A 26,318-nucleotide genomic window follows, 5' to 3' on the forward strand; every position below is an offset into this window, starting at 1 on the left:
CCCCACTCTAATCAAACTGGCTGGGGATGAGCACTCATTTTCTTTTGAAGTTCGGTGAGTGGAGCAGAACAAAATAGAAGGAAGGAAAACAATTAGCTAATCAATGACTTGTGCTGGATAGGATCCGGTCAAAATGCTGATGGCCGGGAAGTTGTCTGACTAAATCCCAGCGTTGAAATCCCAACGCGGAACTGAAGACAACTAACACCGTAATCTAGACAGACGGCTTCCCGAACGAAGGTAAGCTGGGCACTGTTAGCGCTTTGCCGCAGGGGGGAGGGTTAGGTTTAGGCACCCCCGGGGGGACTTAGGGTTAGGGTGCGGGGAGGGTGGGTTAGGGTTAGGCCCCACCAGGGGGTAGGTTAGGATCAGGCACTACCCCGGGAGGGTTTTGGTACTATGAAGCCCCAGTTGGGATCTTCAGCATTCGGGCTTGTGGCGTCGGTATTTAGTCAGACGGCTTCCCGGCTGTTGACATTTCATACCCAACCCCTGCTGGACACTGCATATGCAAAAGGGGCTAACGAGGATGATTGTAAAATTACATTGGGATGTGCTAATGGAGCTCTACAGTAAATATTTCATCATATAAAAGAGGACACTGAAATCTTTTCAAATCCATCCAAAGCCTCCTTTATTCTGGTGATCTGAATTTGACAGCAATGTTTGGAACTAAAGGCGCCGCCTTCAAATTATCAGCCAGGTTATCTCCGTCATTGATAAGTATTTATGGGGAGACAGGACATCACCGGAGTACCTGGAATTCTCTACATGGAAGTATTGGAAAGTAAAGCAATTACTGCACACTATAAAGCCGGTGGCACCCCATGTGGGCACTGTGAGGGCCTCTGTGCTGTATCCATGTGAGGGAGAGGCCGCTGATGTAGGGATTGCAGAGTGCTCCCAGCCTCACTTCTCCTTTGCGATGGGAATGTGTCTCTCTTCGGGCTTGGTGCTGTCAGTGACCGGAGCCTGGATGGACAGCAGGCCCTCCGCAGACAGAGCGGAAGTTATTGCAGAGGGGTTGACTGTTGGGGGGACCTTATAGCGACGGTGGAACTCCCGGGAGATGAAGCCGTGCTCGTCCTGTGAGACAGACAATAGGTTTATTCGTTATTAACTAGATACACAACAACACCCAGCAACTCTTCACCCACGGGACATATGGGCTGGGCTTGCTCGCAGACTGGTGCCAGTTACGGCCCAAGGCATGGATCCTGGATAAGTGATGTATATAAGCCAGTCAGTTATATAAGAGTAATGCCCCTAACTTATCATATTACAGCCACTGAGGAGGAGTTTGAAAACCACAAGGCGGCAAAGAGGACGGGTTTTATTACATGTACATAGTATTTATTATAATATACCAGAGATTAGGGACCTCATTCAGAGTCAGTCGTTGCGGCCGCTCGGTCGTAAGGGAAAAGGGGCCGGATATGCAAATGAAGCGCTCGCAATTTGCGTCGTTAAGATGGGATCGTTAGCCGGACGAGTGAGGGGAGGATGCGGCCGTAAGACTAAAAAAAACGCCCACTTCTCGTACGCATTACAAGTCAGCTCCGGGCATATAAGGATTAATCGAGACCATCTGGAACCATCGGAGCTGGTCGTAGACCTTAAGGTTGACCATACCCTCTCTTAAGCACTGCGATCAGCTCAGTGTAAAACCTCCCATGTCACATGTGCCATGACACTACTTAGTTAAAATGCAGTTTGCATAGTCAGGCACGCCTGCGTTCGGATCTCCACTCCCCCGTTCACAAGCACCTTCCCCTGTTACCACCCACAAACTCCTCATTCTGTCACTCAAACTAACGACCTGGCCAAGTTGAAGGAGAGAAAAATTTCCCGATCGCAACAGCTAGTTTGCACACGTGCATTGCGAAACTTACGCATGCGCTGTTTTGCGAACATCGCTGGGTACAACCGAGCGGCCGCTTACGACCGACTCTGAATGAGGTCCTAGGTCCCTGCGGTACATGAAAGCAGTTACATCACTACAGTACAAGTATATACAGAATAACACCCTCGCTGCTGTATATTTATACGGATACTACAAGTCTCAGCATTCTGTGACCACATGGAGGGAAATGCTGGTTATGGATCTAATATCCATTATAATCTACAGTCTGAGGTGCAGTATTTCTTTCAGATAGACCTAAATACTGCTTTATAATAATATCATTATTCATGCATTAGATATAAGATTAAACATGTTGGGGGTACATGACTGTATACATGTATACTTCTCATCAGTTACCTGGCGCTCTTCGTGCTTGGCATGAACTTCTACATAGTCTCCAATGACTTTGACTGTCAGCTCTTCAGGCGAGAAGTGTTTGACATCCAGGAGTACAGAGAACTGATCCTTGTCCAGCTTTACCTGAGCGGAAAGTAAGCACAGAGATTGATACATACACATTGTATATTATTATTATTTTACATTTACAGTGCTCGAGGATGCCCCCTCAGATCTTGCGTATCACCCAGGGGTGTGGCTGCACACGTATGTAACATGGGATTGGGTACAGACCTCAGATCATGCGTATATCCCAGGGGTGTGGCTGCACACACATATAACATGGGATAGGTATACAGCCATGTTCCCAGATTACACACATCAGGCAGAGGCGTGGCTGTACATGCTTCCGCTGCTGGTAAAGTGTATACGATTCGGATAAGGGGCACAGGGGATTGTACAGTACAGGTGAGACTACATCCTATGTCTGGCCAGTAACTGTGGTCTATGGTCACAAATTTGTGAAATAGAAGCATTGTACATGATGTGGTCTGATAATAAGGTAGATAAACTTTTGAATAAAAGTACTCACCAGGGGGTATATTTACTAAAGTGAGGGTTTTTAAAAGTAGAGATGTTGCCCATAGCAACCAATCCGATTCAATTTAACATTTATTTAGCACAGGGGTAGCCAACCTTGAGAGCTACTCACAGGTCATGTTTTCCAGATCACCCAGCAGGTGCACTGGTGTATTCATTACTCACTGACACATTTCCCAGGTCACCCAGCAGGTGCACAGGTGTATTCATTACTCACTGACACATTTCCCAGGTCACCCAGCAGGTGCACAGGTGTAATCATTACTCACTGACCCATTTCCCAGGTCACCCAGCAGGTGCACAGGTGTATTCATTACTCACTGACACATTTCCCAGGTCACCCAGCAGGTGCGCAGGTGTACTCATTACTCACTGACACATTTCCCAGGTCACCCAGCAGGTGCACAGGTGTATTCATTACTCACTGACACATTTCCCAGGTCACCCAGCAGGTGCACAGGTGTATTCATTACTCACTGACACATTTCCCAGGTCACCCAGCAGGTGCACAGGTGTAATCATTACTCACTGACCCATTTCCCAGGTCACCCAGCAGGTGCACAGGTGTAATCATTACTCACTGACCCATTTCCCAGGTCACCCAGCAGGTGCACAGGTGTAATCATTACTCGCTGACCCATTTCCCAGGTCACTCAGCAGGTGCACAGGTGTAATCATTACTCACTGACACATTTCCCAGGTCACCCAGCTGGTGCACAGGTGTATTCATTACTCACTGACTGAGGACAGAGTTTGAGAACCTGTGCTCTAGAAGATAATAGCTATAATCTGATTAGTTGCTATGGGCAACATCTCCACTTCTAAAAACCTGCACTTTAGTAAATATACCCCTAAGAGACAGAGGAAAGCATCGCTATGGCTTCTCTACATACACATATAAAGGTAGATATTCCAAACCCCCTTGGTCCTGACTAAGAGTAACCTGTTCCATTGGAGGCTCTCTACTAGCAAATGTGAGGTAACCTTAAATTACCACCTAGCTTTAAACAATCTATTAAAAGCTAGACAATGAAGCTCATTTCTGATTGGTTACTACAAAATATTGCATTTCGTGCAATATTCCCACACAACGTCAGCAAATGTAAGTGTCTGATTAGTTGCTATGAGGTATTGTACATTAGCCCTTTGCAAAATACTGGCTCTGTGCCACCTGCAGCTGCTCACAGTCAGGGACGGACGTCGCGTGTTCTTCGCAGCCGCGACTTGATTGATTTCTTCCCCTATTTCTGCACGCTGGCCCTTTGTCGCCTCGCCAACTATAGCGTTCCTTGTGGATCTCAGCTCAGCTGCATGGTCAGTGCTGTGTTTCTCCTTGTTTTGGTATCCAGCAACATCGGCTTCCCAGCTGCACCGTCAGCTCCCAAGCTGCTTCCGGCTTCATTGCCACTCCATCTGCTTTCCAGCCGCACTACCAGCTCCCAAGCTACTACCGGCTTCAAGGCCGCCTCTCACCACCGGCTCTCCAGGCACACCACCAGCTCAAGGCCGCATCTCGCCACCGGCTCACAGGCTATACTACCGGCTCTCAAAGCCGCATCGCACCACTGGCTTTCCAGCCACACCACCAGCTCTTGAAGCCACATCTCACCACCACCTCTGCAGCCATACCACCGGCTCTCAAAGCCGCGTTTCACCACCAGCTTTCCAGCCACACTACCGGCTCTAAGCTAAATCTCACCACCGGCTTACAAGCCATACTACCGGCTCTCAAAGCCGCATCGCACCACCAGCTCTCCAGCCACACTACCGGCTCAAAGCCGCATCTCACCACCGGCTTACAAGCCATACAACCAGCTCTCAGAGCTGCATCTCACTACTGGTCTACAAGCCATACTACTGGTTTTCAAAGCCACATCTCACCACCACCTATGCAGCCACACTATCGGCTCAAAGCCGCATCTCATCACCGGCTCTCAAAGCAGCATCAGTGGCCTCCAAGCCACTGCATCAACTCTTCTAATTGTACTATCAGCTTTAGCCGCATCAACGGTGTTCAAAGCCGTACTATCGGCTCTCATAGCAGCACCATCGGCTTCTTAGCCAAACTACTGACTTCTCTCAGTTTTCAGTATCTTCCGTTATTCTCTGGGTTCCGAAGGTAACCTAGTGTAATGCCCTACTACTTCGAGTAATAAGTCCAGACGACCACTTAAGTACCGGTGAACGTCTCCCAGTTCTAAGGGAACAGCAGGTGGCTGTTAGTGACGGAAGACCTCACTAGCCTGGGTTCTAGGGGTTTACATGGAACAGCCTGGGAATCCATAGCAATAAGGGATTCATGATGAGGGATGGGTGTTTATGAATGATGGAGGATGAGGGATTCATGATGAGAGATGTGTGGTTATGAATGATGTAGGATGAGGGATTAGTGATGAGGGATGGGTGTTTATGGAGGATGAGGGATTAGTGATGAGGGATGGGTGTTTATGAATGATGGAGGGTAAGGGATTCATGATGAGGAATGGAGGTTTATGAATGATGGAGGGTGAGGGATTCATGATGAGAGATGGGTGGTTATGAATGATGGAGGATGAGTGTTTATGAATGATGGAGGATGAGGGATTCATGATGAGGAATGGAGGTTTATGAATGATGGAGGGTGAGGGATTCATGATGAGAGATGGGTGGTTATGAATGATGGAGGATGAGGGATTAGTGATGAGGAATGGAGGTTTATGAATGATGGCGGATGAGGGATTCACGAGAGATGGGGGTTTATGAATGATGGAGGGTAAGGGATTCATGATGAGGAATGGAGGTTTATGAATGATGGAGGATGAGGGATTCATGATGAGAGATGGGTAGTTATGAATGATGGAGGATGAGGGATTAGTGATGAGGAATGGAGGTTTATGAATGATGGAGGATAAGGGATTCATGATGAGAGATGGGTGGTTATGAATGACGGAGGATGAGATTAGTGATGAGGAATGGAGGTTTATGAATGATGGAGGATGAGAGATTCATGATGAGGAATGGAGGTTTATGAATGATGGAGGATGAGAGATTCATGATGAGGAATGGAGGTTTATGAATGATGGAGGATGAGAGATTCATGATGAGGAATGGAGGTTTATTAATGATGGAGGATAAGGGATTCATGATGAGAGATGGGTGGTTATGAATGATGGAGGATGAGGGATTAGTGATGAGGAATGGAGGATGAGAGATGGGTGGTTATGAATGATGGAGGATGAGGGATTAGTGATGCGGAATGGGGGTTTATGAATGATGGTGGATGAGGGATTAGTGATGAAGAATGAGGGTTTATGAATGATGGAAGATAAGGGATTCATGATGAAGAATGGGGGTTTATGAATGATGGAGGATGAGAGATTCATGATGAAGAATGGGGGTTTATGAATTATGGAGGATGAGGGATTCGTGATGAAGAATGGGGTTTATGAATGATGGAGGATGAGGGATTCATGACGGATGGGTGTTTATGAATGATGGAGGATGAGGGATTAGTGATGAGAGATGGGGGACGAGGGATTCATGACGGATGGGTGTTTATGAATGATGGAGGATGAGAGATTAGTAATGAAGGGCTAATGATGGAGGATACAGATGTATGCTCATTCTGTGTGCGTCTGCGGTTATATCTGCGGCTGTGACACGGTAACGCACCCGCAGTCACACACAGAATATAGGCGTGCCGCATATCATTTTACTCAGCAGAAGCTGCTTGTGTGTCATATTCGCATCACTTTGTGAATAAGATGCATTTTAAGGAAAAAAAGTTGCACAAAAAGACGCTTGGCGCTACCAAGTCGCAACAACATGGAAGAAAGGCTATTTAACGCGCAATGAGTCTAGATGCATGTGAACACGTGTAGATAATTAGCATTTTACGCCAACCACATAGCTCCCTACATATTAGAATATAAGGCAGGTGCAGAGATTAGACCGCAAAGCAGTGTGGAAATGCCTCAAGCCATTGGTCACGTCCCACGAGGACCGCCTACTGCGCATCGGAAGTGCTGGCCACCCCGTCGCCCTCTTATTCTAGTAACGGCCTACTACTGGCTACTGGTGCACGCAGCACTGACCCTGCCCACGCCGTCACTACAGGTGGTCATACGCATGCAGAGTTATACCGGGAGCGGGCACACCATGGCTGCAGACATGGTAATAGACTGGGAAAGCTGGCAGCTGTGATTCCAGTCAGATGTTTATGGGATCAGTAATCTATTTGGGCCTATGTAGCCGGTTACATCTAAAACAGTCTAATTCAAAAATAAAAAAATATATATCACTCAAAGTATATACTGTAGAAACCAAAGGACTTCTGCTTGTTACTATGAGCCCAGGAAACCCTGGGGGCTGCAGAGGTACAGCTGAAATTCCTCCCCGAGCGCGGTGTATTGTGGGTTATGTGCTCACTGGGTGAAAATGACACTATGACACCATCTGGCACTTCAGCCCGGCTCACCGTCAAGTCAGGAAGAGTTCCTCCCCGAGATGCCCAGCTGAGCGTAGCAGCAGCAGTGCTGTGGGGAACGGGGCAGTCTCCATGCGGGGCGCTTCCTACTTTAACTCTTCAGAGGAGATGTATCAGACCTTGGAGAGAGACAAAGTTTTGAAGTTACCTATAGCAACCAATCAGCTATGGTTGCTATAGGTAATGGGCAACTAATGGGTATGGTTGCTATGGGCAACTTCTCCACTCTGTAAAAGGCTTGATACCTCTCCCCCATGAATCAAACAGAACTTTTGTTCCAAGTAATGGAACCGATCCCCCTAGGGAATTCCTGGAACAGATTGTGCCACCAGGATAATGTCACTCAGGAGCACGTTAGGGATGATTATTGCACTGACAGAGGAGACACTTGGACATAATGCTACAAAAACAGATCGTAAAAGGGAAATAAAGATGCATTTTACTGGTCTGTCCTGAGACTATAGTAACCATCGCTCTGCCATAGGCTGGGTTCTGGAGTCGTGTACCAGCCAGCTTAGGGGATACAGAGACGGGGAGGGAGATGCGCTCAGACACACCCAGTGCGACTTACGCAGTGCTGTTATGCAGGACTGGTGCAAGGTGTCTGGGCGCCCTAGGCAACAATACACCCACCGCCCCTGTTCCCTCCTATTCATACTATGCCACATATTCGTAACGCCAGTATATAATATACAACACAGCAGAGACCCAAAATCATACTATGCCTCATATTAGTAACGCCAATATATAATATACAACACAGCAGAGACCCAAAATCATACTATGCCACATATTAGTAACGCCAGTATATAATATACCACACAGCAGAGACCCAAAATCATACTATGCCTCATATTAGTAATGACAATATATAATATACCACACAGCAGAGACCCAAAATCATACTGTGCCACATATTAGTAACGCCAATATATAATATACCACACAGCAGAGACCCAAAATCATACTGTGCCACATATTAGTAACGCCAATATATAATATACCACACAGCAGAGACCCAAAATCATACTATGCCACATATTAGTAACGCCAATATATAATATGCCACACAGCAGAGACCCAAAATCATACTATGCCACATATTAGTAACGCCAATATATAATATACCACACAGCAGAGACCCAAAATCATACTATGCCACATATTAGTAACGCCAATATATAATATACCACACAGCAGAGACCCAAAATCATACTGTGCCACATCTTAGTAACGCCAATATATAATATACCACACAGCAGAGACCCAAAATCATACTGTGCCACATATTAGTAACGCCAATATATAACATACCACACAGCAGAGACCCAAATCATACTGTGCCACATATTAGTAACGCCAATATATAATATACCACACAGCAGAGACCCAAAATCATACTGTGCCACATATTAGTAACGCCAATATATAATATACCACACAGCAGAGACCCAAAATCATACTGTGCCACATATTAGTAACGCCAATATATAATATACCACACAGCAGAGACCCAAAATCATACTGTGCCACATATTAGTAACGCCAATATATAATATGCCACACAGCAGAGACCCAAAATCATACTATGCCACATATTAGTAATGCCAATATATAATATACCACACAGCAGAGACCCAAAATCATACTGTGCCACATATTAGTAACGCCAATATATAATATGCCACACAGCAGAGACCCAAAATCATACTATGCCACTTATTAGTAACGTCAATATATAATATACCACACAGCAGAGACCCAAAACCATACTATGCCACATATTAGTAACGCCAATATATAATATACCACACAGCAGAGACCCAAAATCATACTGTGCCACATAACACTGCCCCCAATTCATAATATGTTATGTTCCATCATTATATGCCACACAGCTGTAGCCCCAATTCATAATTATGCTACACATCAATGCCTCCATTACATAATATGCCACACATCTGTGCCCCTAATACTTATGCCATGCAGCTGTGCACCAAAGTTATTGTATGCCACATAGCCATAAATTATGCCAAACAATATCCCTAGTACATATGCCACACATGTGCCCCAAATTCTTTATATGCCAAACAGCTGTACCCCCAATACATTATAACACACATCCATACCCCAATATATTTATGCCATACATCTGTGCTCCAATATGTGTCAGTACCCATTACCCTCTCACCCACATATACACACACCCTGCCAGCACTCATTAAACGCACACACACATACACACACCCTGTCAGCACTCATTAAAACACACAAAACCTGTCTGGGACTGAAAGAGACATCCTTTTTTTATTTGTGGACTCAGCAGTGCGCCCCAGTGGCTGGCACCCCTAAAGCTGCCTAATGGTATCACCGGCCCTGCTGTTACGGACGCTGAGTGACTGTGGGCCCCACACACTGCTACTGACGTTGTAAAGTCACTACCAGGGACAACCTGCTGCTGTGCCCCTGCCTGTAAGCCAGTCACCCGCTATATGGTCTCGGTGGAGAACTACAAGCCACATGATGCCATTGTTACTGAAGTTTATAATAATATACCTTTGTGCATTTGAATGACTCTTCTATGCAATCTGTTATTATAAAATTGGTCCCTGATAAAAAAAATAAGATTATCACATTTGCGTGACGACCTATTCGTGGTTGCAGAGTGCGCACAAACAGCGCGTGCCCCAGCTCCCACATCATGCGCCCTGCACATTAGCTGTGACATGCAAGCGGGCGGCACAGCAACGAGGCAGAGGAGGACCAGGAATGGGGTGTATGTGTGTGGAGGGGTGAGTATTATGGGAGTGGGTGGAGCAGCTGGGGTAACAGGTACATTTGCCAGTCATTTATAAACCCGAAGAATAACGATACAGAGAATTGCATCTGAAATGCAGAAAAATGAAAGTTATAAAGGTGCTGTTGGTTAATCATGAAAAAGAGGGACTCTTTAAAACTTGGGACTGTCCATGCAAATTACGGACAGCTGGCAACTATTACCACATACGTGTGCCCCTTTCTCCAAAACACCCCACCCCCCTCCTCCATCACTGGGAAAAACAATAGACACAAAGATCAAATAGCAAAACTAAAATGAAGAAAGAGAACCGATGTATTCGCTGCCCCCCAGTAGTGCTGCCCCTAGGCAGGTGCCTATCAGGACTCATGGCACATACACAGACACACGTCCTGACCTCAGACAGTCCGGGCTCCGGCATTGGGATGCTGGGGCATCGGTAGTAATAGGGATTTAAGCTCATGGGCATCGCAGAAAACAGATCCGTCTCGAAGACCCCCTCTCCAAATCTCTGTCCCAGGATGCGGCTGGGGATGAGTGGGGGGGCCAGGACAGGCCGGCGCATCCAGGGGTGGTGGATTGTTATGTCCATGATCTGCAGGTGCTGTGGCGTAGCTCCTTCCAGATGAAGACTGAGAGTGTGAGACCCTGGCTGCTAATATACTACTCCCCCTCCCCTCCCCGGGACACAGCAAACGCTCTAGAGTTGGCTGCTACTTCCAGGAGGTATGTGGAAAGAATCCAGCCCGGGACGGGGATAACGTCAAAAATAGATATACAGAGAGAGTGGCTGAGCAATTCCACACAAATAGACATGACCGGGATAAAGCGATGGTGTATGGTGAGGCGATGGTGGTTACCCTGCACTTTCCGCACTCTGCGCAGCCTGGGCCTGGTGCAGGTATGTACACTAATGCAATCGCTGCTGCGGTCCCGTAAACCAGCGGCTGTGCGAATATGTGCAAACGCAATCGCAGGTGACTAGAAATATATTGTGACACCCACCGGAGGCTTCGTAGATCCAAGAAAGGGCGTACAAGCGCGCAGAAGTGTGAGCAGATCCTTCGATGATCGACCATCTGAACAATGCGCAGAATGGCTGCAGGAACTGAGGGCCTGATTCAGACCCGCTCGCAAGCGCTATGTGCTCATAAGGGGGTCGATGGCCGGGCAGTGCGCACATGCATGCACGAGCCCCGGAGCAAGCGAGAAATCACTTTTTGTAGGGGGGGTGGCTGGCCAAATGGAAGCGTTTCCGAAGGAACGCCTGCCGTTTGAGGACGGCCCTATTGACATCACTCATGATGTCAGTGGAGAGCTTCCAGCTCTATTAGAGCCAGAAGCTCACTGGGGCTTGTGGGAACGAGACCCTACCACAAGGGTCACGTCGCAAGCCCGATGGTTGCGACCATCACCTGGCCGCTCGCAAAAGCTGTGGGTGACCAGGAGGCCGGCTCCAAAAAAAAAAACGCCCTGATTCAGAGCGAGCGCTCTGAAAGAGGCTCCAGCTCTGAATCAGGCCCTGAGACACTGGCGCCAAGTTTCCTGCGTACGGAATCGCTGCAGTTTGTTGACACACGCCCTAAAACATCCGCGACACGCCTGCTTTTTTTGCCGCAACAAACGGTCCCTGAATGTCAATCAGTTTGAATCCGATATAGGACATATTACACAGGAGCATGGGTGTACAGACCCGTATTTGTCACTGATTACCAGCTCAGGTGCAGCAGGAAACCTCCGCGGGTCCCCTGTGGATTTCCAAAGCAAAGTGGCAGCTAAAGGCCCCCATACACAGTGAGAATCAAAGTTGGTAAGATGAGTTGTACGATTTCCCATGAAATTCTTCATAAGATGTAGTGATATGGTGTACGATTGGTCATTAAGATCATAGGATAAGATGCATAGAATTGTATCACATCGTACATGATCAGTTGAGATCTCTCTGCAAAACCATCTGATCAGCGACACAACTAGACGATGGCGGGGACGAACATAGGGGTCGCAGAAGACTCAAAATACAACTATTTGCAAACGATTGGTCTGACCAACCTGTAGAAAATGCCAAAATCGTGTTAAAAATCGTCCCGTGCATGGCCAGCATTAGGTTAGAGGCCAGGATGGTTCTGTGACTCCCAACAACTTTAATTTCTGGCGTTATTTATACTAATGAAATAAATATCTGCTGCCTTTGTCTGGCCGGTATGTATTCCACGAGCAGGCCCTGCCCACTTCCTGTGACATCACGTATTCTGAAAGTGGTCTATGAGCAATGCATTACGGTCACCGCGGAAACACACAACTAACTTGTGAATATATTGCATCCAGTTTCACTGATACCTGTATAGTGCCTGCACGGTGCTGCTGAAATTGTGTGGCCACTAAAAATAAATGATAATAATAACTGAGTGGACAAAATGTCAATTCTATTCACCGGTTTGATAACTAAAGCAAATGAATTGTCAGGAGGATCCTCTGCCCGGGAACCTGGCCGCACAAAGATGGGTTAAATGTGTGTCCCCTATCTGGTATCATCACAGAAACCTGAGCCCCCAGGGTTATATATAGGCAGATATGTCGCAGTTTGTGCAAGTTTCCATAGCAGTCACAACATTTGCACAGGGCCAGTCTGTACCCATCCCCGCCCGCCCGTCAGTCAGTCAGGGTGTCTGGCAGCAGAGGGCGCTGTGTGCAGGACAGAGCAATGCTGGGGATTAGAGATAATCCAGAGAAGGGTCCAATATGAATTTATAGCAGGTGAGTCAGACGGGACGCACACACAGCGCGGCAGCTGGAGATGGCAGACGCCAATACTAAGGATTAGGTCTGCGATATAGCGGAGGGGAAAATAAACCCATATGGAATAACTGACAAGGAAAAAGGTATTTTTATTAGAGATGTGCGCCGACCCCCGTGTTTTGATTTTGGATCTGGATCTCCCCTGGTTTTGGATCTGGATTGATTTTGCCAAAACCTCGCCACCGTGTTTTGTTTTCGTGTTTTGGTTTTGGATTTTTTCTTAAAAAATCATAAAACCCAGCGAAAATCACATATAATGGGCCTGTTTTTGTTCCTACAGTATAATTAACCTCAATAACATTTATTTCCAGTAATTTCCAATCAATTGTGACCACCTCACAATATTATTTGCTTCATCTAGTTAAGGCCAAAAGGTTGTATCCAGCTAGCTGGCTGACTAAGCTAAGTGACACAGTGGGTGGCACTAACATGTGGCAGTTCAGCTTCTAATTTCCAACACGGATACAGTGTGTTATACAGTGTGGGTTGGATACACCAATAGTGCACTTACTGTGACAGCAGTGTCGGCAGAGCGGGGTTGCTGACGGTGTCCTCAGTACATGGAATGGTAGTGTTGGCAGTGTCCTCAACGAAGGGTACAGGTGATGTCGGCAGAGCGGGGGTGCCAGCAGTGTCTTTAGTGCAGGTTTGTTGGCTGTGTCGGCAGTGCCAGTGGTGTCTTAGTGCAGGTTTGCTGGCTGCGTCGGCAGTGCGGGGGTGCCAGTGGTATCTTTAGTGCAGGTTTGCTGGCTGTGTCAGCAGTGCGGGGGTGCCAGTGGTGTCTTTAGTGCAGGTTTGCAAGCTGTGTCGGCAGAGCGGGGGTGCCAGCTGTGTCCTCAGTGCTGGTTTACTGACTGTGTCGGCAGTGCAGGGGTGCTGGTGGTGTCCTCAGTGTGGGAGCGTTGGCAGTGCGGGGGTTGCTGACGGTGTCCTCAGTACGTTGGGCAGCAGTGCAGGAGTGTCAGCAGTGGTGGTGTCAGTAGCGGGGGATGTTGCCAGTGGGGGTGCCGGCGGTGTCAGTAGCGGGGGGTGCCAGCAACGGGATGATGGGCGCCATCTTCTTTTCTGCTGTTTTCAATGGGATTAACGCTGATTGGCTGAGAGCCGTGACAGACGGCTCTCTCAGCCAACCAGCGTTAAGCCCGCTGAAAACAAAACCTCACGACTCGAAAGAGGGGTCGCGAGGTTTTGCCTCGGGTCAAATCCCCCAAATTCGGGTGGGTTCGGATCGCTTAGATCCGAACCCGCTCAACTCTAATTTTTATCCCATTCAAGAGCAGTTTTACTCCAAAACTGATATTTTCATGTACAGTATAAAACATATAATATCCACTGCGCAAGTTTTAGAAGTGTGTAGGAGACGTCCTCTCTCCACTGCGGTTATAGAGAATCTGATACCGGACAAAGCAAAATATTACTGTGGGCGAGGTGATATACTGAAAAATGCGGTCACACCTCTGCCGTTTTTGGAGGTGTGACTGCAGTCACCATACGCACCAAGCTCCAGCAAGCAAAACTTTTCAGGGCATGGACCTAATAGGCAACGCCATCTATGGGACCAATAGGTGGCGTTGCCAAGGTCCCCTACGGCTCGCGCATGCACAGGAGGGCTCCCGGGGTCATAAACCCAAAGTCCCCACACCGCAAAGGGCAGCTCTTATCCAGAGAACAATCCTTAGCGTAACCAGGTCATGTGTGAATTATGATCACCTGATGCAAGTTATTTTATTTTGTTTTTGATTAGTCTTCGAGGCTTATAATAAAAAGAAATAATTTTTTTTTAAACTGTAAAACTAAAGAAGGTATACACCCGTCCATGTGCGTGCACAACATGCAACTGCAACATAATTGTCCTCTTATCATGGAACAGTATTTTAACTGTGAAGTATGGTATGTAAGTAAGGTACAATAAAAGAAAAAATGTCCGGTTTGTTCCAATTTATTCTAGAAACAAACAAAAAAAAAATCATCTACGTTTAAAACAATAATTTTTTTATCCCTATTTATGTATATATTCATCCTCAGCTCTGTCCCCCTATATTCAATATTCCAATGTACATCCCCACAGAATCCTCTGCCTCCAAACTCCTCACTCTCACTTCCTCATTTGGCCTCTCCCAATGGCCCACCTCACCCACTACCCTCTTCTGCTTCTCTCTACTGTAATTTATCTCTTACTCCCCACTAGGGCAACTAACACCTGGCTGCTTATGTTGGTGTAAAGGTCGCTGATATAGCAATGTTTATTATCCATGTCCGTGTCCTGCGTTGTATTGTATTGTACTGTAACTTACTGGTTACTTATGTGTTTATGTACTGTGTAAGGCGCTGTGGAACACTTGTGGCTCCATATAAATGATAATAATCCTGAAACAAAAAGGTCCTCAGTATTTATAACCATACATGCCTACTCTCCCGGGAGGCTCCCGATTTTTCGGGTAATCCCCCGCAACCCCGGAATACTAGGCAGAACTCCCTCATCCTGCCCCCACTTCCTAGTGAAGTGGGCAGGATGGGGAGATTTTCCGCAAAATGTGCAGGTCCATAGGGAGGGGGCGGGGCTAAATGGCACCCCTCCGTGCCTACCCGCGAATCGCAAGGGGTTCCTGTAAAGGGGCGGGGCCTAATGACGGCTATAGTCTGGCCCCGCCTCCCGAAGCTGAGAACAGCTGGTCCTCTCCGGCTGCTCCCGTAAAGGAGTGGAAAAAATTCGGTATGTTTAGAACAAAAATATTGTCAGTTACTTCTGCATTTGCTTCATACACGGACAGGTAACATTTATCACGATCTGAATTTGACTGATTGTAACGCTTGGTGTGAAAGGTGAAGAAGCTCCTTGGACAAGTTAGCGGAAGACACTGCAGGTAGATGTCCTTAGTGTTATCTGTACAGGCTGCACTGAGGCACCTCTTAGCATGATTTTCATCCGTAAGCTTCGGCCAGCGATTTCCCACACTGAACCTGATTTCAGGGGGTGCCTAGGACGCTGCTCTGTGCTTTCCCGGAGATGGTGACTCACCAGGTCTTCCTCTTCGATGTTGCTCCATGGAGCCAGGGTTGAGAGTAACGGATGCTTTGAAATCCAGCTGATTCTTGTCCTTGTATCCAGACATCCAATACAGCAGCAGCCAGGCGTTACCACGAGTCACATCAAGAGAGTGAAAGAACACCCAAATGTACCGTCTCCTGTTGTCGCTCCTGTGTGGGTACATCGCTGATCCACGAGATCCACTCCCCCCATGTGCGTGTTATACAGCTTAAAAGCAATTGGTGGAGGGATGTGGATTACGTCCTTTTCTTTCTGGCTCCCCCTCTGGGCAGAACCTTGTTGCTGCAGCCTGGACAGGACGATGTAACATGAATCACTATCTCAGCATCGTGTCATGGGGATGTTCTCACCATTGGTAACGACTGATGATGCACCTCTTCCTTCTATTATCAGCTGTTTCTTACTCTTTAACTTTGATGATGCTCCCATAAACCTGTTAGCTCTACATGTACCTGTTGCATAGATGCACTGGTTGTGTAACTTCTGGAGGAGAGGAATGGCTAAAAACACTTTATCAAAGAGACATTGTGATTTGCGTCATCACACAAGCGGAGACCAACGCCAGCACACATGCCCAATGCACTAACTTCAGCCCTGTCTCCTCCTGTCCCAGATACATCTCAGACCTATACACGTACCCAGATGTTCCTGCACCTAATGCCATGGTTTGGGTTTCTTAGGAATGTACTGCTTGAGAGACCGACGGCCCCTGAAGGGAATGATTTTCTCATCCATAGACTGAAACTCTTCAAGATTATCTGCTCTACTAAAGGCTCCCTCCAGTCTGCCTACTACCGGCCCAATTTGAAAAGTTTGTCTTTGTTTCCTGAGAATAATTGCCTACAAAGTGAATTTACCAGAGAACTCTTTAAATCTGCTTACAGGCATTGCATTTGCAATCAGCTCAAGCCGAAGCCCTTCATTAGAAGCCTAGTACATTCTGGTTCTGGGATATCTGAGATAGGACATTTATCCCAAGAAAACATTTCAATTCATGGCTTGTCTGTGACAGATATTCCTTCCCTTTCTGGAGTGCCTACAAATTTGTGTTGTGGACAATTTCATTGATTATGGTACCAGAAAATAAGTGTATAAAGAAGTGTATGAGTTCTGTGCCATCAACATTCACTTTGTGTTGTCCTCAAAATGTGGGCAAGACTCAAAATCATGGTCTGTGGTTTTCCACAATGTACGGTGTTTCTGTTTTCCTTTTGCTAACTCAACTACTTCATCATGTTTCACTGCAGCCACTAAAGCTCCTGCTCCTCCTCCCTTCCGGTCTGGCTGCCGTTCACCATCATCGCTGTCACTGCAGCCACTAAAGCTCCTGCTCCTACACCCTTCCGGTCTGGCTGCCATTCACCATCATCACTGTCACTGCAGCCACTAAAGCTCCTGCTCCTCCTCCCTTCCGGTCTGGCTGCCATTCACCATCATCACTGTCACTGCAGCCACTAAAGCTCCTGCTCCTTCTCCCTTCCGGTCTGGCTGCCATTCACCATCATCACTGTCACTGCAGCCACTAAAGCTCCAGCTCCTTCTCCCTTTCGGTCTGGCTGCCATTCACCATCATCACTGTCACTGCAGCCACTAAAGCTCCTGCTCCTTCTCCCTTTCGGTCTGGCTGCCATTCACCATCATCACGGTCACTGCAGCCACTAAAGCTCGTGCTCCTTCTCCCTTCCGGACTGGCTTCCATTCACCATCATCGTTGTCACTGCAGCCACTAAAGCTCCCGCTCCTCCTCCCTTCCGGTCTGGCTGCCATTCACCATCATCGCTGTCACTGCAGCCACTAAAGCTCCTGCTCCTACACCCTTCCGGTCTGGCTGCCATTCACCATCATCACTGTCACTGCAGCCACTAAAGCTCCTGCTCCTCCTCCCTTCCGGTCTGGCTGCCATTCACCATCATCACTGTCACTGCAGCCACTAAAGCTCCTGCTCCTCCTCCCTTCCGGTCTGGCTGCCATTCACCATCATCACTGTCACTGCAGCCACTAAAGCTCCTGCTCCTCCTCCCTTCCGGTCTGGCTGCCATTTACCATCATCACTGTCACTGCAGCCACTAAAGCTCCTGCTCCTCCTCCCTTCCGGTCTGGCTGCCATTCACCATCATCACTGTCACTGCAGCCACTAAAGCTCCTGCTCCTCCTCCCTTCCGGTCTGGCTGCCATTCACCATCATCACTGTCACTGCAGCCACTAAAGCTCCTGCTCCTCCTCCCTTCCGGTCTGGCTGCCATTCACCATCATCACTGTCACTGCAGCCACTAAAGCTCCTGCTCCTCCTCCCTTCCGGTCTGGCTGCCATTTACCATCATCGCTGTCACTACAGCCACTAACACTCCTGCTCCTTCTCCCTTCCGGTCTGGCTGCCATTCACCATCATCACTGTCACTGCAGCCACTAACTCTCCTGCTCCTCCTCCCTTCCGGTCTGGCTGCCATTCACCATCATCACCGTCACTGCAGCCACTAAAGATCCTGCTCCTCCTCCCTTCCGGTCTGGCTGCCATTCACCATCATCACTGTCACTGCAGCCACTAAAGATCCTGCTCCTCCTCCCTTCCGGTCTGGCTGCCATTCACCATCATCACTGTCACTGCAGCCACAAAAGTTCCTGCTCCTTCTCCCTTCCGGTCTGGCTGCCATTCACCATCATCGCCGTCACTGCAGCCACTAATGCTCCTGCTCCTCCTCCCTTCCGGTCTGGCTGCCATTCACCATCATCACTGTCACTGCAGCCACAAAAGCTCCTGCTCCTTCTCCCTTCCGGTCTGGCTGCCATTCACCATCATCGCCGTCACTGCAGCCACTAATGCTCCTGCTCCTCCTCCCTTCCGGTCGGGCTGCCATTCACCATCATCGACGTCACTGCAGCCACTAAAGCTCCTCCTCCTCCTCCCTTCCGGTCTGGCTGCCAGCCACCATCATCCCCGTCACTGCAGCCACTAAAGCGCCTGCTCCTCCTCCCTTCCGGTCTGGCTGCCATTCACCATCATCACTGTCACTGCAGCCACAAAAGCTCCTGCTCCTCCTCCCTTCCGGTCTGGCTGCCATTCACCATCATCACCGTCACTGCAGCCACTAAAGCTCCTGCTCCTCCTCCCTTTCCGGTCTGGCTGCCGTTCACCATTATCGCTGTCACTGCAGCCACTAACGCTCCTGCTCCTCCTCCCTTCCGGTCTGGCTGCCATTCACCATCATCACTGTCACTGCAGCCACTAAAGATCCTGCTCCTCCTCCCTTCCGGTCTGGCTGCCATTCACCACCATCACTGTCACTGCAGCCACTAAACCTCCTGCTCCTCCTCCCTTCCGGTCTGGCTGCCATTCACCATCATCACCGTCACTGCAGCCACTGAAGATCCTGCTCCTTCTACCTTCCGGACTGGCTGCCATTCACCATCATCACTGTCACTGCAGCACTAAAGCTCCTGCTCCTCCTCCCCCGGTCTGGCTGACATTCACCATCATCACTGTCACTGCAGCCACTAAAGTTCCTCCTCCTCCTCCCTTCCGGTCTGGCTGCCATTCACCATCATCACTGTCACTGCAGCCACTAAAGCTCCTGCTCCTCCTCCCTTCCGGTATGGCTGCCATTCACCATCATCACTGTCACTGCAGCCACTAACTCTCCTGCTCCTCCTCCCTTCCGGTCTGGCTGCCGTTCACCATCATCACCGTCACTGCAGCCACTAAAGCTCCTGCTCCTCCTCCCTTCCGGTCTGGCTGCCGTTCACCATCATCACCGTCACTGCAGCCACTAAAGCTCCTGCTCCTTCTCCCTTCCGGTCTGGCTGCCATTCACCATCATCACGCTGCCATTCACCATCATCGCTGTCACTGCAGCCACTAAAGCTCCTGCTCCTCCTCCCTTCCGGTCTGGCTGCCATTCACCATCATCACCGTCACTGCAGCCACTAAAGCTCCTGCTCCTCCTCCCTTCCGGTCTGGCTGCCATTCACCATCATCGCTGTCACTACAGCCACTAACACTCCTGCTCTTTCTCCCTTCCGGTCTGGCTGCCATTCACCATCATCACTGTCACTGCAGCCACTAACTCTCCTGCTCCTCCTCCCTTCCGGTCTGGCTGCCGTTCACCATCATCACCGTCACTGCAGCCACTAAAGATCCTGCTCCTTCTCCCTTCCGGTCTGGCTGCCATTCACCATCATCACTGTCACTGCAGCCACTAAAGATCCTGCTCCTCCTCCCTTTCTGGTCTGGCTGCCGTTCACCATTATCGCTGTCACTGCAGCCACTAACGCTCCTGCTCCTCCTCCCTTCCGGTCTGGCTGCCATTCACCATCATCACTGTCACTGCAGCCACTAAAGATCCTGCTCCTCCTCCCTTCTGGTCTGGCTGCCATTCACCATCATCACTGTCACTGCAGCCACAAAAGCTCCTGCTCCTTCTCCCTTCCGGTCTGGCTGCCATTCACCATCATCGCCGTCACTGCAGCCACTAATGCTCCTGCTCCTCCTCCCTTCCGGTCTGGCTGCCATTCACCATCATCGCCGTCACTGCAGCCACTAAAGCTCCTGCTCCTTCTCCCTTCCGGTCTGGCTGCCAGTCACCATCATCGCCGTCACTGCAGCCACTAAAGCTCCTGCTCCTTCTCCCTTCCGGTCTGGCTGCCAGTCACCATCATCGCCGTCAGTGCAGCCACTAAAGCTCCTCCTACTCCTCCCTTCCGGTCTGGCTGCCAGTCACCATCATCGCCGTCACTGCAGCCACTAAAGCGCCTGCTCCTCCTCCCTTCCGGTCTGGCTGCCATTCACCATCATCACCGTCACTGCAGCCACTAAAGCTCCTGCTCCTCCTCCCTTCCGGTCTGGCTGCCATTCACCATCATCACCGTCACTGCAGCCACTAAAGCTCCTGCTCCTCCTCCCTTCCGGTCTGGCTGCCATTCACCATCATCACCGTCACTGCAGCCACTAAAGCTCCTGCTCCCTTCCGGTCTGGCTGCCATTCACCATCATCGCCGTCACTGCAGCCACTAATGCTCCTGCTCCTCCTCCCTTCCGGTCTGGTTGCCACTCACCATCATCGCCGTCACTGCAGCCACTAACGCTCCTGCTCCTCCTCCCTTCCGGTCTGGCTGCCATTCACCATCATCACTGTCACTGCAGCCACTAAAGATCCTGCTCCTCCTCCCTTCCGGTCTGGCTGCCATTCACCATCATCACTGTCACTGCAGCCACAAAAGCTCCTGCTCCTTCTCCCTTCCGGTCTGGCTGCCATTCACCATCATCGCCGTCACTGCAGCCACTAATGCTCCTGCTCCTCCTCCCTTCCGGTCTGGCTGCCATTCACCATCATCGCCGTCACTGCAGCCACTAAAGCTCCTGCTCCTTCTCCCTTCCGGTCTGGCTGCTAGTCACCATCATCGCCGTCAGTGCAGCCACTAAAGCTCCTCCTCCTCCTCCCTTCCGGTCTGGCTGCCAGTCACCATCATCGCCGTCACTGCAGCCACTAAAGCTCCTGCTCCTCCTCCCTTCCGGTCTGGCTGCCATTTACCATCATCACTGTCACTGCAGCCACTAAAGCTCCTGCTCCTCCTCCCTTCCGGTCTGGCTGCCATTCACCATCATCACTGTCACTGCAGCCACTAAAGCTCCTGCTCCTCCTCCCTTCCGGTCTGGCTGCCATTCACCATCATCACTGTCACTGCAGCCACTAAAGCTCCTGCTCCTCCTCCCTTCCGGTCTGGCTGCCATTCACCATCATCACTGTCACTGCAGCCACTAAAGCTCCTGCTCCTCCTCCCTTCCGGTCTGGCTGCCATTTACCATCATCGCTGTCACTACAGCCACTAACACTCCTGCTCCTTCTCCCTTCCGGTCTGGCTGCCATTCACCATCATCACTGTCACTGCAGCCACTAACTCTCCTGCTCCTCCTCCCTTCCAGTCTGGCTGCCATTCACCATCATCACCGTCACTGCAGCCACTAAAGATCCTGCTCCTCCTCCCTTCCGGTCTGGCTGCCATTCACCATCATCACTGTCACTGCAGCCACTAAAGATCCTGCTCCTCCTCCCTTCCGGTCTGGCTGCCATTCACCATCATCACTGTCACTGCAGCCACAAAAGTTCCTGCTCCTTCTCCCTTCCGGTCTGGCTGCCATTCACCATCATCGCCGTCACTGCAGCCACTAATGCTCCTGCTCCTCCTCCCTTCCGGTCTGGCTGCCATTCACCATCATCACTGTCACTGCAGCCACAAAAGCTCCTGCTCCTTCTCCCTTCCGGTCTGGCTGCCATTCACCATCATCGCCGTCACTGCAGCCACTAATGCTCCTGCTCCTCCTCCCTTCCGGTCGGGCTGCCATTCACCATCATCGACGTCACTGCAGCCACTAAAGCTCCTCCTCCTCCTCCCTTCCGGTCTGGCTGCCAGCCACCATCATCCCCGTCACTGCAGCCACTAAAGCACCTGCTCCTCCTCCCTTCCGGTCTGGCTGCCATTCACCATCATCACTGTCACTGCAGCCACAAAAGCTCCTGCTCCTCCTCCCTTCCGGTCTGGCTGCCATTCACCATCATCACCGTCACTGCAGCCACTAAAGCTCCTGCTCCTCCTCCCTTTCCGGTCTGGCTGCCGTTCACCATTATCGCTGTCACTGCAGCCACTAACGCTCCTGCTCCTCCTCCCTTCCGGTCTGGCTGCCATTCACCATCATCACTGTCACTGCAGCCACTAAAGATCCTGCTCCTCCTCCCTTCCGGTCTGGCTGCCATTCACCACCATCACTGTCACTGCAGCCACTAAACCTCCTGCTCCTCCTCCCTTCCGGTCTGGCTGCCATTCACCATCATCACCGTCACTGCAGCCACTGAAGATCCTGCTCCTTCTACCTTCCGGACTGGCTGCCATTCACCATCATCACTGTCACTGCAGCACTAAAGCTCCTGCTCCTCCTCCCCCGGTCTGGCTGACATTCACCATCATCACTGTCACTGCAGCCACTAAAGTTCCTCCTCCTCCTCCCTTCCGGTCTGGCTGCCATTCACCATCATCACTGTCACTGCAGCCACTAAAGCTCCTGCTCCTCCTCCCTTCCGGTATGGCTGCCATTCACCATCATCACTGTCACTGCAGCCACTAACTCTCCTGCCCCTCCTCCCTTCCGGTCTGGCTGCCGTTCACCATCATCACCGTCACTGCAGCCACTAAAGCTCCTGCTCCTCCTCCCTTCCGGTCTGGCTGCCGTTCACCATCATCACCGTCACTGCAGCCACTAAAGCTCCTGCTCCTTCTCCCTTCCGGTCTGGCTGCCATTCACCATCATCACGCTGCCATTCACCATCATCGCTGTCACTGCAGCCACTAAAGCTCCTGCTCCTCCTCCCTTCCGGTCTGGCTGCCATTCACCATCATCACCGTCACTGCAGCCACTAAAGCTCCTGCTCCTCCTCCCTTCTGGTCTGGCTGCCATTCACCATCATCGCTGTCACTACAGCCACTAACACTCCTGCTCTTTCTCCCTTCCGGTCTGGCTGCCATTCACCATCATCACTGTCACTGCAGCCACTAACTCTCCTGCTCCTCCTCCCTTCCGGTCTGGCTGCCGTTCACCATCATCACCGTCACTGCAGCCACTAAAGATCCTGCTCCTTCTCCCTTCCGGTCTGGCTGCCATTCACCATCATCACTGTCACTGCAGCCACTAAAGATCCTGCTCCTCCTCCCTTTCTGGTCTGGCTGCCGTTCACCATTATCGCTGTCACTGCAGCCACTAACGCTCCTGCTCCTCCTCCCTTCCGGTCTGGCTGCCATTCACCATCATCACTGTCACTGCAGCCACTAAAGATCCTGCTCCTCCTCCCTTCCGGTCTGGCTGCCATTCACCATCATCACTGTCACTGCAGCCACAAAAGCTCCTGCTCCTTCTCCCTTCCGGTCTGGCTGCCATTCACCATCATCGCCGTTACTGCAGCCACTAATGCTCCTGCTCCTCCTCCCTTCCGGTCTGGCTGCCATTCACCATCATCGCCGTCACTGCAGCCACTAAAGCTCCTGCTCCTTCTCCCTTCCGGTCTGGCTGCCAGTCACCATCATCGCCGTCACTGCAGCCACTAAAGCTCCTGCTCCTTCTCCCTTCCGGTCTGGCTGCCAGTCACCATCATCGCCGTCAGTGCAGCCACTAAAGCTCCTCCTACTCCTCCCTTCCGGTCTGGCTGCCAGTCACCATCATCGCCGTCACTGCAGCCACTAAAGCGCCTGCTCCTCCTCCCTTCCGGTCTGGCTGCCATTCACCATCATCACCGTCACTGCAGCCACTAAAGCTCCTGCTCCTCCTCCCTTCCGGTCTGGCTGCCATTCACCATCATCACCGTCACTGCAGCCACTAAAGCTCCTGCTCCTCCTCCCTTCCGGTCTGGCTGCCATTCACCATCATCACCGTCACTGCAGCCACTAAAGCTCCTGCTCCCTTCCGGTCTGGCTGCCATTCACCATCATCGCCGTCACTGCAGCCACTAATGCTCCTGCTCCTCCTCCCTTCCGGTCTGGTTGCCACTCACCATCATCGCCGTCACTGCAGCCACTAACGCTCCTGCTCCTCCTCCCTTCCGGTCTGGCTGCCATTCACCATCATCACTGTCACTGCAGCCACTAAAGATCCTGCTCCTCCTCCCTTCCGGTCTGGCTGCCATTCACCATCATCACTGTCACTGCAGCCACAAAAGCTCCTGCTCCTTCTCCCTTCCGGTCTGGCTGCCATTCACCATAATCGCCGTCACTGCAGCCACTAATGCTCCTGCTCCTCCTCCCTTCCGGTCTGGCTGCCATTCACCATCATCGCCGTCACTGCAGCCACTAAAGCTCCTGCTCCTTCTCCCTTCCGGTCTGGCTGCTAGTCACCATCATCGCCGTCAGTGCAGCCACTAAAGCTCCTCCTCCTCCTCCCTTCCGGTCTGGCTGCCAGTCACCATCATCGCCGTCACTGCAGCCACTAAAGCTCCTGCTCCTCCTCCCTTCCGGTCTGGCTGCCGTTCACCACCTACGCTGTCACAGCAGCCACTAACGCTCCTGCTCCTCCTCCTTTCCGGTCTGGCTGCCATTCACCACCATCGCTGTCACTGCAGCCACCAAAGATCCTGCTCCTCCTTCTCCCTTCCGGTCTGACTGCCATTCACCATCACCGCTGTCACTGCAGCCACTAAAGCTCCTGCTCCTCCTCCCTTCCGGTCTGGCTGCCATTCACCATCATCACTGTCACTGCAGCCACTAAAGCTCCTGCTCCTCCTCCCTTCTGGTCTGGCTGCCATTTACCATCATCGCTGTCACTACAGCCACTAACACTCCTGCTCCTTCTCCCTTCCGGTCTGGCTGCCATTCACCATCATCACTGTCACTGCAGCCACTAACTCTCCTGCTCCTCCTCCCTTCCGGTCTGGCTGCCATTCACCATCATCACCGTCACTGCAGCCACTAAAGATCCTGCTCCTCCTCCCTTCCGGTCTGGCTGCCATTCACCATCATCACTGTCACTGCAGCCACTAAAGATCCTGCTCCTCCTCCCTTCTGGTCTGGCTGCCATTCACCATCATCACTGTCACTGCAGCCACAAAAGTTCCTGCTCCTTCTCCCTTCCGGTCTGGCTGCCATTCACCATCATCGCCGTCACTGCAGCCACTAATGCTCCTGCTCCTCCTCCCTTCCGGTCTGGCTGCCATTCACCATCATCACTGTCACTGCAGCCACAAAAGCTCCTGCTCCTTCTCCCTTCCGGTCTGGCTGCCATTCACCATCATCGCCGTCACTGCAGCCACTAATGCTCCTGCTCCTCCTCCCTTCCGGTCGGGCTGCCATTCACCATCATCGCCGTCACTGCAGCCACTAAAGCTCCTCCTCCCTTCCGGTCTGGCTGCCAGCCACCATCATCCCCGTCACTGCAGCCACTAAAGCGCCTGCTCCTCCTCCCTTCCGGTCTGGCTGCCATTCACCATCGTCACTGTCACTGCAGCCACAAAAGCTCCTGCTCCTCCTCCCTTCCGGTCTGGCTGCCATTCACCATCATCACCGTCACTGCAGCCACTAAAGCTCCTGCTCCTCCTCCCTTTCCGGTCTGGCTGCCGTTCACCATTATCGCTGTCACTGCAGCCACTAACGCTCCTGCTCCTCCTCCCTTCCGGTCTGGCTGCCATTCACCATCATCACTGTCACTGCAGCCACTAAAGATCCTGCTCCTCCTCCCTTCCGGTCTGGCTGCCATTCACCACCATCACTGTCACTGCAGCCACTAAACCTCCTGCTCCTCCTCCCTTCCGGTCTGGCTGCCATTCACCATCATCACCGTCACTGCAGCCACTGAAGAACCTGCTCCTTCTACCTTCCGGACTGGCTGCCATTCACCATCATC

General features: G+C 50.8%; 1 protein-coding gene across 1 annotated transcript; it reads right to left on the reverse strand.

The window, feature by feature from the left end:
- Nucleotides 1-609: 609 nt before the first annotated feature.
- HSPB6 (heat shock protein family B (small) member 6) lies at nt 610-10,767 on the reverse strand. The gene is made up of 3 exons (XM_088459357.1): nt 10,499-10,767; nt 2,261-2,383; nt 610-1,086 (listed from the first exon to the last, which is right to left on the reverse strand). Exons 1-3 carry the CDS (start codon nt 10,691-10,693, stop codon nt 910-912), a joined length of 495 nt encoding a protein of 164 aa, XP_088315483.1. The 5' UTR covers nt 10,694-10,767; the 3' UTR covers nt 610-909.
- Between the last annotated feature and the right edge of the window lie 15,551 nt (nt 10,768-26,318).

Source organism: Taudactylus pleione, unplaced genomic scaffold (genome assembly GCF_031769625.1).
Source record: "Taudactylus pleione unplaced genomic scaffold, aTauple2 ptg000906l, whole genome shotgun sequence".
NCBI classification, from domain to species: domain Eukaryota; kingdom Metazoa; phylum Chordata; class Amphibia; order Anura; family Myobatrachidae; genus Taudactylus; species Taudactylus pleione.

Coding starts and splice junctions, on each gene's coding strand:
- HSPB6 (XM_088459357.1), bottom strand. CDS start 10,693: ATGGACATAACAATCCACCACCCCTGGATGCGCCGGCCTGTCCTGGCC. Junction 2,384..10,498: donor CGGAGCCCGGACTGTCTGAG/GTCAGGACGTGT, acceptor CTTTCCGCTCAG/GTAAAGCTGGACAAGGATCA. Junction 1,087..2,260: donor CCAAGCACGAAGAGCGCCAG/GTAACTGATGAG, acceptor TCTGTCTCACAG/GACGAGCACGGCTTCATCTC.